We start from the raw sequence: 15,123 nt of genomic DNA on the forward strand, positions 1-15,123 counted from the left end.
TTCTCATTATTTTGTTTACATTTTTGAAGGTTTCCCAATGAGTGGATCATGATGACCGTATTGTAGGGACTTGCCATAGTATGGCTGCTTCCCGATCTACTCGTGTTACAAGATCAACAGTGGGTTTAAACGGCTTGGATGAATCTTTTTGTGGTAGAACTTTAAGGAATCGTAGCATTGCTCACCCTGAAGAAATCTCTTCTCATTCTCAAGTACGATCAAGATCACCAAAGAAGAGACCAGAGCCTGTGCAAATTCAGAAAGGAAATAATAATGGAAGAACCACTGATTTAAAACAGCAAAGTACCCGAGAATCATGGGTAAGCCCTAGGAAAAGAGGACTTTCTTCTTCTGAAAAGGATAACATAGAAAGGCAGGCTGTAGAAAATTGTGAGAGAAGGCAAACGGAACCTGTTTCACCAGTTTTAAAGAGAATTAAGCGTTGTCTTAGATCTGAAGCACCAAACAGTTCAGAAGAAGATTCACCTATAAAATCAGACAAGGAATCAGTAGAACAGAGGAATACAGTAGTGGACAATGATGCAGATTTTCAAGGGACTAAACGAGCTTGTCGATGTCTTATACTGGATGATTGTGAGAAAAGGGAAATTAAAAAGGTGAATGTCAGTGAGGAAGGGCCACTTAATTCTGCAGTAGTTGAAGAAATCACAGGCTATTTGGCTGTCAATGGTGTCGATGACAGTGATTCAGCTGTTATAAACTGTGATGACTGTCAGCCTGATGGGAACACTAAACAAAATAGCACTGGTTCCTATATGTTGCAGGAAAAATCAGTAGCTGCAAATGGGGATTTGGATACTCAAACCTCAATGTTCCTTGATAGTAGGAAGGAAGACAGTTATATAGACCATAACGTGCCTTGCACAAATTCAGAAGTGCAGGTCAAGTTGGAGGACCACAAAATAGTAACTGCCTGCCTGCCTGTGGAACATGTTAATCAGCTGACTGCTGAGCCAGCTATAGGCCCCCTTTCTGAAATTCAGTCATCTTTAAGGGATTCTGAGGAGGAAGTAGATGTGGTGGGAGATAGCAGTGCCTCAAAAGAGCAGTGTAATGAAAACACCAGTAACGACCTGGACACAAGTCTTGAGAGTATGCCAGTCTCTGGAGAACCAGAACCATCTTCAGTTTTAGACTGTGTTTCAGCTCAAATGATGTCTTTATCGGAACCTCAAGAACATCGTTATGCCCTGAGAACCTCACCACGAAGGGCTGCCCCTACCAGAGGTAGTCCCACTAAAAACAGTTCTCCTTGCAGAGAAAATGGACAATTTGAGGAAAATAATCTTAGTCCCAAGGAAACAGATGCAACTGTTAGTGGTAATGTAAGTCAGTCTCCTACAAATCCTGATGAAATTTCTCAAAATGAAAAAGGGATACGCCATGACTCTCAAAATTATGGAAGTGAAGGACTATGTATGCCACCCTCAGAGGCAAGACTCAATATTGGACATTTGCCATCTGCCAAAGAGAGTGCCAATCAGCACATTACAGAAGAGGAAGATGATGATCCTGATGTTTATTACTTTGAATCAGATCATGTGGCACTGAAACACAACAAAGAGTATGTGTAAATATGGTAACCATGAATTCTGCTTTGTTTATTATTCCTCAAGTTTTCAGTATCCATAAATGTCCATTTATAGTATTTTTATTACAGCTAAAAATTAATGTTTTAGCTGAAATTTTAGGTTTAATATAATGATTTTCTCAAATCTTAAAAAAAAGCTCTGAAAAAAGAAAGACTTTAAAACTCTATTATTCTTCTCTATGACATTATGATCTTGACAGTTCTGATATTTCACACATCTCAATTAGAAAAGACATGGTTGGTGGTGTTTTGTTAGTTATTAAGTTTTATACCATTTGAGTTAATTTATAAAATGGAAACATCTTGAGTGTACTCACAGTACACTTTTATAGTTCCATATAGTGTAGAGCAATTAATAAGTGCTTAGACAACATCTAGATATGGGAGATCTAGTAGGCTAGAAATCTACTTTTATATTTAATTCCCAATTAAAATTTTTTTTAAAAAAATGTGCTTTATGCATCATGTTTGATTTTTGTGACTTAGAGAAGTAGATATTACTGTTAACACTATGACAGTATGTTGTAATTAGCATATTAGCAAGAGTTAGTCTTCAGCCACACTATAAACATTTGACACAGCTTTTTCTGATACTAACTACAAAGGAAGACTGTAGCTTCAAATGGTATTGGCTCTCAACCTTTGCTATAAAGGGATTTTTTAAAATAATTCTGTGTCCAAATTCTTCACAGTTTTGCTTAGATTTCCTTTAAAGTATTCTAGGCAGTAACACAAATGAATTGGAGCTGTGTCTAAATCCTGAAAGGAAATGTAACAAATAGTGCTCATAAATATGATGAGCAAAGTAAAAGACAGACTTAATCACCTTTACTGTCACAGGATAGGCCTTTAAATTAATATTGCAATCAGATCATATACACTGTGCAAAAATACTTTGAGGAATTCTTTTCATAGTTTTTAAATTTTTAAAATTAATTAATTAATTTATTTTTGAGACAGAGTCTTGCTCTGTCACCCTGGGTAGAGTGCAGTGGCGTCATTGTAGCTCACTGCAACCTCAAACTCCTGGGCTCAGGCAATCTTGCCTCTCTCCTGAGTAGCTGAGACTATAGGCGTCCCACAAGGCCCAGCTAATTTTTCTTTTTTTCCTTTCTTTTCTTTTTTAGTAGAGATGGGGTCTTGCTCTTGCTCAGGCTGGTCTGGAACTCCTGAGCTCAAGCAATCTTCCTTCCTGCCTCTGCCTCTCAACCTCCCACAGTGCTAGGATTACAGGTGTGAGCTTCTGCACCAGGCTTGAGGAATCTTTCTAATGTTTTTGTTGTGACAATTACCAGACCCTGGTATATATGGGATCAAAGTATCGAATCTTGGTGTGGTATATTATACTCTTTTTACCATGCATTATAGATAGGTAATAATGGTGGCCTTTTAGCATAGGTCTCCTTTCTGAAAATTTTTTTTGTCTCTCCTCTCCCTCCCTCCCTCCTTCCTTCCTTCCTTCCTTCCCTCCCTCCCTCCCTCCCTTCGTTTTTTTTTTTTTTTTTTTGAGACAAGGTGTCTATCTGTCTACCAGGCTAGAGTGCGGTGCTCACTGCATGTCAAACTCCTGGGCTCAAGCAGTCCTCCTCCCTCAGCATCCCAAGTACCTGGGACTACAGGCACACGCCACCACACCTGGCTAATTTTTCTGTTTTTCATAGAGACAGGGTCTTGCTCTTGCTTAGGGTGGTCTTCAACACCTGACCTCAAATGATCCTCCTGCCTTGGCCTCCCAGAGTGCTAGGGATTACAGGCATGAGCTACTGCACCAGGCCTGTTTTCTTTTTATATAATATTTTAATATTGGGTTTAATAGTCACTTTGAGCATTTTATAAATTTAACTTTGTGGAAATATTAGGAGTCTCATGTATTTGAAATATTTGAAGTCCAATTTGAGACACAGAAAAACCTCATAAATGAAGTTTTTTTCGATTAGAAATAAGTTGAATTCTACAGTTCATATATAATATTAGCTTTTAAAAGTAAAGTTGTTTATCTGCAGGCATAAGGAAGCAAAGCATGTGTCTTGTGAAAATGCCAAAAACTCAAAACATGTGAATTTTTACAAAATGACATTCTGTTCTTTGTTTTTTATTATTTTAGTGTTGTTGAAAAGATTGATTATGGAAAATATTTTTCCGAAAATTCACTATAGTGTTACTTTTTTGTAAGAGATAGACTGATGGTAATTCTGAAGGATAATGTTCCCATAAAACAATTATCTAAAGATATTGGCCATAACATTCAAACAGTAATGTGTTCTATATTCATAACTCTTTGAGGATGAGAACAATACAGCTTCATAGGTGCTTTTCTATATTTTATACAATGTGCTTTTATGTATTTATATATGTATATTTTTATTTCAGAATATTATGGGGGTACAAATGTTTTGGTTACATAAATTGCTTTTGTACTGTTTGAGTCAAGTTATAAATGTGTCCATTATATATTTATTTTCCATGGGTTCCTTAGGATATATAGAGTCCTTTGGAATTTGGATGCTAGTTGCTTTGTTAGGACAGTATTCTCAAATTAATGCCTCATTTGGGTGACTTTGGGCAAAAGCAAATACTCATTCTTGCTTTTTTCCTTGCTCCAAATCCTTTGAAGATAGCACTTTTGAAACTTCATTTTTAACTAACTTCCTTTCTCCCTCCCTTCCTTCCTTGCTTCTTTCTTTCTTTCTTACTCTCCCTCCCTCCCTCCCTCCCTCCCTCTCTCTCTCTCTCTCTCTCTTTCTTTCTTTCTTTGAAACGAATCAGGAGAAGTGAGATGGAGAGGGAATATCAATGTTAGCATCCTGGTTACAGATAATTTAAGGAAAATTAGGAGAGGGTATTTGGCCCTGTCGGATGTAATCTCTTTCAGTGAAGTCTTTCTCCTCCCCCACACCTCCATTCGTATGCGTTTTATCTAGAGTCAAGAGATGGTTGGATATAATGTTGGCTCTTTTACCCAAGTTGTCATTGTTAAAAGTAGCATCATGATACCTGTCTAGTGCTTTCAAGTCTCAAGAAAATTTCTGGCAGTTGAAAAATGATGTTAAAAAGCACTGGGGGTTAACAATAAAAAGCCTCTGGGGCAGATGGATTATTATCCTCCTGTACACACAGGTACACATACCTTGTCAAATATTCTTTCTTTTCCTTATTGTTCCTGTGCTAGAAAAGTTCTCTAGGTAATTGCCTTTTGAAACTGGGATTGGGCATTGCCCAGCCTAAACACGAATATCTTTACCAGTAGAGACTGAATACTTTCTGATAGCTGGTTTTAGAAGTAGGTTGTTAATAGAAAATGCTGAGCATGGCATGGTTTTTTGTCTACATCCAGGAGGACATAACTCAACCTTATTCTAGTTGAAACTTCCCTCTAGGCTAACAATGATTATTTAATCAGCAGCCTTTTATCCTAGCAGTCAGCTTATGATTTATCTATTTTACTTGCAAAAATAGCACATATAAGGTCATCTAATCATTTGTAAATGTTTGAAAGGATAATGTGTGTAGAGTTTTAGCCTTAGATTTGATTCATGGTAAATTAGGTCATAGGCCAGGGAAATGAATCTGCAGATATTCTGGGTAGTACCCTTTTGCTGCTCTAGATGCCATCCCTCTTCCCTAGCACATAAATCTATAATGTGCTTGTATATATTTATTTTTCCAAATGGAGAAAACCACTATGCGAAAGGAACTAGAGAATGTCTCTTTCTCAGGCAGGATTCCAGCTGTGGATTATTTTATTAGACATACCATTTCAGAGATTAGGGGTAGGGTATCAAAAGAAATGTACTTCATCTTAAAGCTCTCTGGTCTTCAAGGTTGACAGATTCTGTTAACGTGGTAAATAATACGGTGTCTAGTAACTCCTTTTTTGGCCTGAATAGCCTGATGGACTGAGACCATTTACTTAACTGTGCTTGCCCTTTCTCTTTGGGCATTGACCTTTTGCTGATTTTGAATCAGAAGCAGTGAATGGATCTCTCAGTTTTGAAGTTCTGGCTCTAGGAAGCACAGGTATGGAAGATTTCAGGTCCTAGGTTTTAATATTCAGAGCTTTTCTTCCAATTCAAAAGGTAATCACTACTTAAATAAATTTATACTTGAAAGATCTTAGATATTTTCATTTAAGGATCTTTGATATTAATTATAACCTTTCATAAACAGACAGGAGTGTAAAAGGTCAAATTTAGGGTTTCCATATTCTTGATATCTTGAGAAGATTAACTCACTGATAACTGATTACTAACATACCAATTTTTAAGTTTCTAGATAATCAACATGTAAGATAGTTATTGTTTATCTAAGAGTGTTGCTCAGGTACTCTGCAGGTGAAAATCTTATTTTCAAGCCACATTAAAGAGTATTGCTAAGAATTGTAGTTTTAAACTTGGTTTTCTGAAAATGTTAATGATATTGAATAATTACAATATGTCCTGTTGTAACATGCTTATTTAATACTTGAAACATTTGATATTTTCATCAATTTCAGAAGCTGCATAAAGAAAATCTTCATCCATTCTGATAGATTTACATCTTGAGAGTCTACTTTTACTGTTGGTCAAAGTAATTTCTTTCAAAGGGTCTCTAGGACTAGAGATGGGTTTTGCTTAGAAAGCACTAGAGGAGTCAGCCTTCCCTGGATAAGAATTTTGCATTTGTATTGTGCTTCATAATTTATAATTTCATATAGTTTCTCATTTGACAGTCATAGCAAATTGAAAGTAAACATGATAGGTGGCATTGTACAATTTCTATTTCCTAACTTGTAATTAAGGTTTTTGAGTTAAAGTATTGTAATGAATTACTAAATGGGATCAAACTTCTGTCTTTTCATTCCTAGTCTGAGCTATATATACTTGGTTACCTCATCTAATGAGGACTTATTCAGTGGACATTTGGGTTTCTAGGTTGAGAACCCTCATGGAGCATGTCTTGGGTACTCAGTTGTCAAGAATTCTTTACTTGAGGTTAAGCTCTGTAACTGTAGTCATAATTATCTGGTATTAATTTGTGAAAGAATCATCATTATAGGTAAGTAGTATGCTTTATATATTGAATGAAATACTTTCATGTTCACTGTTTTAAAGAACATCTTGTTAGTGTGTCTGTGATGAACAAACTGGGGACATAAAACTACAGCTTTAGCTTGACTTCAAATAGAGGATTTGGATAATTTGCAAAGAATACTCTAAGGGGGTTTAGAATGCAGCAGGTATATTAAAGTCAGAGGTAACTAGGAAAAACTTATGCTTGGGCACCTTCTCAACTCACTGTAAAAAGCTGTAGAATGATAGCCAGTATTTGACACAAAGATTAGGGAGGTAGCTGCCTAAATTACCCAATTTTGGGTTGTAAGTGGAGTAAGCCATTGTCCAACCAAATTATTTAATTCTTTTTTCCTTTGAATACCAAAATCTTTTCTTTCAACTACTGTGGATAATGTCTAAAAGTGATTCTCTGGTGTAGTCCAAGTATATTTGTACCCAAGTATAATTTAACCTTTTCTTCTTAATCTTTGCTGATGAATGTTATATTGTTATACTTTTCTGGCATCACTGCCAGGGTAGATCTGTTTTTTTCATATGTTAAATGATTTGGGGCTACTCTGCTTTTTATGTTCTTATAATTTGGCTTCTTTTCTATGTCCCTTTCTAAGTTCTGTGACTTTTTTTAATTCTTCATTTTTGATGGCTTCCATTAATCACTTGTGCTATCAGTACCTTCCTCTTGTAACTAAGACTTCCCTTCTAGTTGATTGCTTTTAGTTTTTTTTGAACTTCAAAATCAGAGTAAGTAAGAGAAATCAGAATAAGTAAGCTTATCAGAATTATGTCTCAAGATTCTTGAGTGATGACTGAGGAGTTTCTCTTTGAATACTTAAATGTTAGTGTATGGGATTTTTGTTTTGATTATATGTTTTCTTGTTTGCTTTCTGGTTTGGAGGCTGTGTTTCTTATAAGCTACCAGATATCTAAATTCCAAGTAGAGACATAATAGTTGTTTATTTATGGTTTTAAAAGACTCATTTAGCAATATAACCCATCTAAAATAATTGTTTTTTATCTATCATTTTGAGACTAATTGAAGTGTTACCATTTAGTTGCAGAAACTAGTTTTTTATATGTGTGTACAGAAAAAACAAACTTTTTTCCTTCTATACTCACTCCATGCTCAGTACTTCACTTCTGACATCAGATGTGTAGGAAAAATCAACTGTTTTTCTCCATACTCACATTCAACACTTCTATGGCCAGATGTGTGGTGGTTTTTCCCCACACTGACGAATTCTTTGACTCAGTTGTGTGTCCTACAGTTTAATCCACCAGGTTAAGAGATTCAGTCCCACAAGACTGCTCCCAACTTCAGAAGCCAATCACAAATAGTAGATCTTCATGTTACCCACAATTTCTGTCTGACTTGGCTACAAATTGGAGGTTCCAAACACCCCCTCCTCAGGTTTGGTAATTTGTTAGAGTGGTTCACAGACCCCAAGAAAACAGTTTATTTATTATTGCTGATTAATTACAAAGGATGTTTATATTTTAAAGGATAGAAATGAAAATCTGCATCAAGAGATACATAAGGCAAGGTCTGGAAGGATCCCAAGCACAGGAGTCTGTGGAGTTTGAGTGTGCCACCCTCATGGCCCATAGATGTGTTCACCAACCTAGTAACTCTTTGAGCTGTCTTTGAGGGATTTTTATGGAGGCTTCATCACTTAGGCACAATTGATTATTAACTCAATCTGCAGCTCTTTTTCCCTCCCCAGTGGACAAGGGTTGGGGCTGAAAGTCCTAAGCTTCTAATCATGGCTTTGTCTTTCTAGTAACAGGCCCCACCCAGAGTGACCTTATTAGAACAAGACACTCTTATCACCCAGGAAATTCTAAAGGATGCAGGTGTTCTGTGTCAGACACTCCTGTCACTCAGGAAATTGCAGAGGCCTTTGGAGTTCTGTGTCAAGAATTAAGGTCAAAGACCAAATAGTAGAAAAGAAGATTGTCCTAGCACGCCTGTTTACAAGAGTTTTTAGGACCTGGGGGTAGAGACCCATATATATATTTCTTAATTATTTCACAAGGTGGCTCAGAAATATATTTTTATATGTTAGTAAGCAGAATATACTATATATGCTATTTTTATGTTGATTCATGTCATCAGATATTATAATGTATGGTAATAAATGGGAAGATCTTTGAGACCTTTCTACTTCTCCTTTCTGTTTTTTTCTTTGTCTCACTTTTCAGTAGGGCCCCCTTTTCTTAAACCTCTATTTCTTTTGCATTATTATGGAAAGCTACCTCTGTTTGTTTCTTTAATCTCTGATTTTCACATAGAGAAAAATCTGAATGTGGCTAGAGGAGACTGAGTAATTTCTTTTTCTTTTCTTTTTTTTTTTTTTGAGTCAGAGTCTCACTCTGTTGCCCGGGCTAGAGTGAGCGCCGTGGCGTCAGCCTAGCTCACAGCAACCTCAAACTCCTGGGCTTAAGCGATCCTGCTGCCTCAGCCTCCCGAGTAGCTGGGACTACAGGCATGCGCCACCATGCCCGGCTAATTTTTTCTATATATGTTTTAGTTGGCCAGATAATTTCTTTCTATTTTTAGTAGAGATGGAGTCTCGTTCTTGCTCAGGCTGGTCTCGAACTCCTGAGCTCAAACGATCTGCCCGCCTTGGCCTCCCAGAGAGCTAGGATTACAGGCGTGAGCCACCGCGCCTGGCCTTGAATTTGTTTTAATTTTGTTGGTTAAGTGTTGCTGTGGTTGGAGCAGAAGTAAAAATTCGGTTATTGGTTGAGATAAAGTTAATGAAGATGGAGATACAAAAAAATGTTTCCTAGATTTGAAATAGTAATCCTAAGAGATTAAAGACTAATGTATCTCAGGTTTTGCTCGCTATTTTTCTTAGATTTTTTCGGGGCTTTTGCTGTAACAAATTTGCAGTTTAACATTTTCAGAAAGTCTTGGTGAATATGCTCTTTTTATGACTTACCAATTTAATCCATTTACTGGTAAATTATTTTCTTTTTAAATAAAATTAAATGTAGATTATTTTGGAGAAATTTATTTTCCCTGGTACTTTAATTTTTACCATTTAAGTTGGAAAACTTTGATTCAGCTTTTCTTTTTGCTACTTTTCAGTTGTTTTACATTATCGTTCCCCTTAGTTTTTAAATGCATTCATGTATTTGAACTAAAGGTTCTCAGAATATAAGAATGTAAGAATGTGAGACTGTCTCAAAAAAAAAAAACCATATTGGGTCTGAAGAATTCTACAAGAACAACTCCACAGGCATTTTGCGTATTCATCATATAGCATTTAACATTTAGTGGAATAATTGTTAATTTGACCATTTTCTTTACTAGATTGTGAGTGTTTCAAAGCTGGGGACCAAGTTATTCTGTACATGATGTAGTTTCTCCACATTGATTTAACCATTGCCATCCTTGTTAAAGATTCAGCATATTTTACGAATTTTTTTCTCGATGCCTTTTTCTAATCATGATAGGAAAAAATTCTGGGAAATCATACTGTTTATAGACCATCCTCATTGATTATATTTTGTAATTCTGCATCTGTTGCATTTTGAATAACCTTTGGCTATCCCAAGTTCATTTATTGCGATGGTGGTGTCACCCTCCCCACCCCCCATCCTCCCCCCTTAGTAAGGAGAATGCTTCCTTTTGAATTCTTTGTCGATAAATAATTGTAAAAGAGAAAAGAAGAGGGAGCAACTGGCTTGCACCAATGTGGAGGCAGTGATGGTTCTGGATCCCACTGCTACTGATGCCACCACTGTGCAGTCCTCACCCCTGCTACCCCATTCAGTTCTGTGAGGAATGAAAATTCTAGTTACATTCCCTTTACTTATGTTAGAAGTGAGTTACAATTTCTGGTGCCATGACCATAGTTAGAACCTGAAGTCATGTTTTGATTTGAAAGTAGATACACATTGGGGTTTGGGACCTTTGGCTGGGAACACCTTTTGTCTCTTCCTCTTGTTGTATTACCCTTGCCTGTCATAACACCGTAGTCCTGATTTTTACGTCAGTCATCCTTGTTATCTTTGTTACTTTGCTACTTTAGGATGAAGATACTGTAGTTAATAAATTGTTTAATTATAAATAACTGGAGTGGGTCTAGGGTTCAATGTGATAGGAGTTAACTCCTTGGGGTAGAAGTGGCAGAGGTATTATGCCAATTGTCCACACAATTTAATTTGGGTTTTATTTTTCTCTTTAAAAGCCACAGCAAAATTCTTTGTTTACTGTTACCACATATTGGATAAAGAGATTTATTCTAACACTTTAAGATTGGTATAAAGGTAAAATAATTGTTTCAATGGCTGTTTTATTCCTCTCAGTTTACAAGTGTAGAAACCTGGACCAGGAAAGGTGAATCATGTACAAGATTGCACAGTTAGTAGTAGAGTTATCACTTGCTCCATGTTTCCTATCTCAGGTCAGACATTTTCTACTCATGATTCATTCTTTTTTTTTTTTTTTGAGACAGAGTCTCACTCTGTTGCTGGGGCTAGAGTGCTGTGGCGTCAGCTTAGCTCACAGCAACCTCAAACTTGTGGGCTCGAGCAATCCTCCTGCCTCAGCCTCCTGAGTAGCTGGGACTACAGGCATGCGCCACCATGCCCGGCTAATTTTTTCTATATATATATTTTTAGCTGTCCATATAATTTCTTTCTATTTTTAGTAGAGATGGGGTCTCACTCTTGCTCAGGCTGGTCTCGAACTCCTGAGCTAAAACAATCCGTCCGCCTCGGCCTCCCAGAGTGCTAGGATTACAGGCGTGAGCCATCTCGCCCGGCCTGATTCATTCTTTCTTTAAAGACAGGGTCTCCTGCTTTTTAGCCCAGGTTAGTCTGGAACTTCTGGCCTCAAGCAGTCCTTCCTCCTTGGCCTCCCAAATTGCTGGGATTACAGGTGTAAACTGCTTTGCTGTGCCCCTTTCCCCCCCTTTTAAGAGGCAGGATCATGCTGTTTTTGCCCAGGCTGGAGTGCAGTGGTGTGATCATAGTTCACTGCAGCCTTTGACTCCTGGGCTCAAGCAATGCACCTGCCTCAGCGTCAGAGTAGCTAGGATTGCAGACTCAGGTCACCACGCCTGGCTTTAATTTTAAAGGCTTGGGGAGTGCTTAAGGAAAATGTTGGTAATTTCCAAATCAAAGAATTTTTTTTTTGCATAATTAAGGCTGGGCGTGGTATTCCTAGGACTTTGGGAGGCCAAGGCCTGAGGATTGCTTGAGGCTAAGAATTGTAGACCAGCCTGAGCAAGAGTGATACCCATCTTTCCAAAAACATAGAAAAATTAGCTGGGCATGATGGCGTATGCCCATAGTTCCAGTCACTCAGGAGGTTAAGGCAGGAGGATCACTTGAGCCCAAGAATTTGAGGTTGCGGTGAGCTATGATGATGCCACAGCACTCTGGTCCAGTGACAGAATGAGACTCTGTCTCAAAAAAAAAGAAAGAGGAATTTTTTTGCATAATTAATTCCCTTGTTTTAAATCTGTTCAAAGTCCTTTCAAAAGTAAAGCTTTTGTTACAAGAACAATGAGGTTTTTATTCTGAGAACAAGAAATTTAATAACATAATTCCCCTGTATTTTGATTTACATTACTTAATACCCTTTTAAAATTTATTTTTCTCAGATTAAAAAAGTGATAACTGTTATTTCGTGGTAGTGGAATTATTGGGACTTCATTGCTTTTCATGTTTCACAGTTTTTGCACAGAGTTTGGGTTATATAATTTGAAAATATTTAAATAATCAAATATGTAAAATTTCTTCTCATAAACATAGGAGATTTTAAAAATAATTTTAACCAAAAACCAACTTCCATTTTCTTATGCTAAGGAGGAAAGAGCATTAAGCTATAGAATCAAGAGACATCAGCGTGGATGTTAGCCCTTAGATGGACAATCATGAAGTTCACCTAAGTCTCTTTGAACTTAATTTCTTCAATTGGAGATGAAGAGGTAGTGGTTATTCTTGAGATGGTAACTTCTAGCTCTTATATTCTATGATTATGTGGCACTGTAGTTGCTATTTTATTAATTTTGCTTTAATTTTCTCCTAAGCCTAGATCCCCTTTACAGCATTGAATGTGTCTTGGATAAGCTATTATCAGAAACATTCAGTGGCTAAATGAGAGTTGCATGTCTTAGCTGATAGCCATCTGTGTATGTTTAAAAAGCGTATTTGTTTTTTCATTTTATTAGCGCCATGTCATTAATCATGTATGTATTACTGGAAGATCTTAGTTGAGTTATGTGCTTAAAAAATAATTTTCTGTTTATTGTTTATAGCTTTTTTGGTAATATTTGCTATATTTTTAAAAAGGTGTCATGCAGCCTATGCATCAGAATTAGCACTGCAGAGCTTTAACTCCTTGCGTATTTGTTATTTAGTTATTGTGGCATTTAATCTAAGGGCCCTTTGAAATTTTTGATGTGTTAAAAATATCTTACGGAGTATACTGAAAGATATCCTATTAATAGTTACTTAAAAAATTTTTAAGGTGTATTCAGTATAGGTGAAAAGTCAATATGTAGGCTATAACCTCTTAGTATATCATACTATATCAGGTATAAATAGCACTCTTGGTATGTGTTGATGTGGGGGTGGGGCCAGGAAATGTGCCAAGCAATGGAGAAGGTCAAGAAAAGAAAGAGAAAGGTCCTTGGCTGGATGTCTTTATTTTATTTTACTAAATGGATAATTTAATTTCATTTCCTCCTTTAAAAAGTCTCTTTACCTACTCTTTTCTGTGCCTACATAGTAACACTAGAGATGAACCATTTTGGTTCCTCAGTCTCTACCCACCTAGACATATGTTAATACTAAGAAAAACTTTAATTATATATACCTCTGAAGCAGGGTTTAGAAATAGGTGCTTTTTTATTTTTTATTTTATTGTTTTAGAGACAGTCTCACTCTGTTGTCCAGGCTGGATTGCAGTGGCAGGATTATAGCTCACGGCAACCTCAAACTCCTGGGCTGAAGTGATCCTCCTGCCTCACTGGGACTATAGGCGCAAGCCACAGCACTGGACTAGTTTTTCTTATTTTTTGTAGAGATAGTGTCTTGCTGTGTTGTCCAGGCTGGTCTTGAATCTCAAGACCTCAAGCGATCCTCTTGCTTCGGCCTCCCAAAGTGCTGGGATTACAGGCATGGGCCACTGTGCCTGGCCTGCTTTTTTATTTTTATTTTTTAAGGAGTGGAATAGCAATGGAGAATGAGTTTCATTTCTCTTGATTCTAATAAAATCAATTTATTACATTATTTAAGACCTGGTGTTCACAAGTTAATTCTGTGGTTAGGATTTGAAAGTATAACTCAGCTAAATGCAAGTGAAAACAAGTTTTTCCTTTAGAGAAATTTATGATTACATTTTTCTGGAAGTAGAAGAGTTATTCCTGTATTACATTTTGTGTTAGGGTTTTTGCGTTCAGTACTAAAGACCAGTAATCCATGAAGAAGTTACCAGCAGCTAGATGATGTCTTAATGGTTTACTGAAGGCAAAATGTATCAAGTATCACCCCCCAGAGAATTGGTAAAAGTAAAGATCGTTGACACTATTCTTTTAAAAATAAATTTTATTGTATATGTGGTTTACGATCCTTTGTTACGGGATACATAAAGTGGTTACTATAGTGAAGCAGATTAACATATCTATCATCTCACATAGTTACTTTTTAGTGACAAGAGCAACTATACTTATTTAACAAAAATCTAATACTGTGCAATTTTATTTATTGTAGTCATGTTGTATGTTAGATCCCTAAACTTCATCCTGCATATCTTCAATTTTTTATCCTTTGACCTACGTCTCCCCATTTTCTCACCCCCCACTCTCTGCCCATGGTATCCACTATTTTATTCTTTGTGCCTTTGAGTTCTTTCTCCTTTTAAAAAATATTCCACATATAAGTAAGAACGTGCATTATTTATGTTTCTGTGTCTAGCTTATTTCACTTAGCATAATGCCCTCTAGGTTCATCTATGTTGTGCCAAATGGCAGGATCTCCTTTTTTAAGGCTGAATGTTCCTGTGTGTGTGTGTGTGTGTGTGTGTGTGTGTGTGTGTGTGCACGCGCATACGTGTGTCACCATTGAGTATGATATTGGCAAGCCACTGGCTTGTCATGTAGCCTTACTTCTGTTGAGGTACATTCCTTCTATACTTAATTTGTTGAGCGTTTTTATTATGAAGGGATGTTGAATTCTGTCAAATGCTTTTTCTGCGTCTGTTGAGATGTTCATATCATTTGTATTCTTAGTTCTATTAATGTGGTATATTACATTTATTGATCTGCATATGTCAGACCAGCTTTGCATTCCTAGTTGATTATGGTGAATGATACTTTTAATGTGCCGTTTAATTCAATTTGCTAGAATTTTGTTGAAGTTTTTCACATCTATGTTCATCACGGATATTGGCCTATAATTTTCTTTTCTTGTAATGTCCTTATCTGGCTTTGGTATCAGGGTAAT

The 15,123-nt window shown here is 36.7% G+C and overlaps 1 protein-coding gene across 4 annotated transcripts in view; it reads left to right on the plus strand.

Annotated features, from left to right (window-relative positions):
- Window positions 1-15,123, plus strand: part of ZZZ3 (zinc finger ZZ-type containing 3) — a 105,273-nt gene that overhangs the window by 49,144 nt on the left and 41,006 nt on the right. For all 4 annotated transcript variants that reach the window (XM_045547717.1, XM_045547715.1, XM_045547718.1 and 1 more), the window contains one exon: window positions 30-1,585. In XM_045547717.1, coding sequence (XP_045403673.1) covers window positions 81-1,585 — 1,505 coding nt within the window. In that variant the 5' untranslated portion in view covers window positions 30-80. The remainder of the gene's footprint in view (window positions 1-29; window positions 1,586-15,123) is intronic.

This window comes from Lemur catta, chromosome 3 (assembly GCF_020740605.2).
Source record: "Lemur catta isolate mLemCat1 chromosome 3, mLemCat1.pri, whole genome shotgun sequence".
Lineage (NCBI taxonomy): Eukaryota > Metazoa > Chordata > Mammalia > Primates > Lemuridae > Lemur > Lemur catta.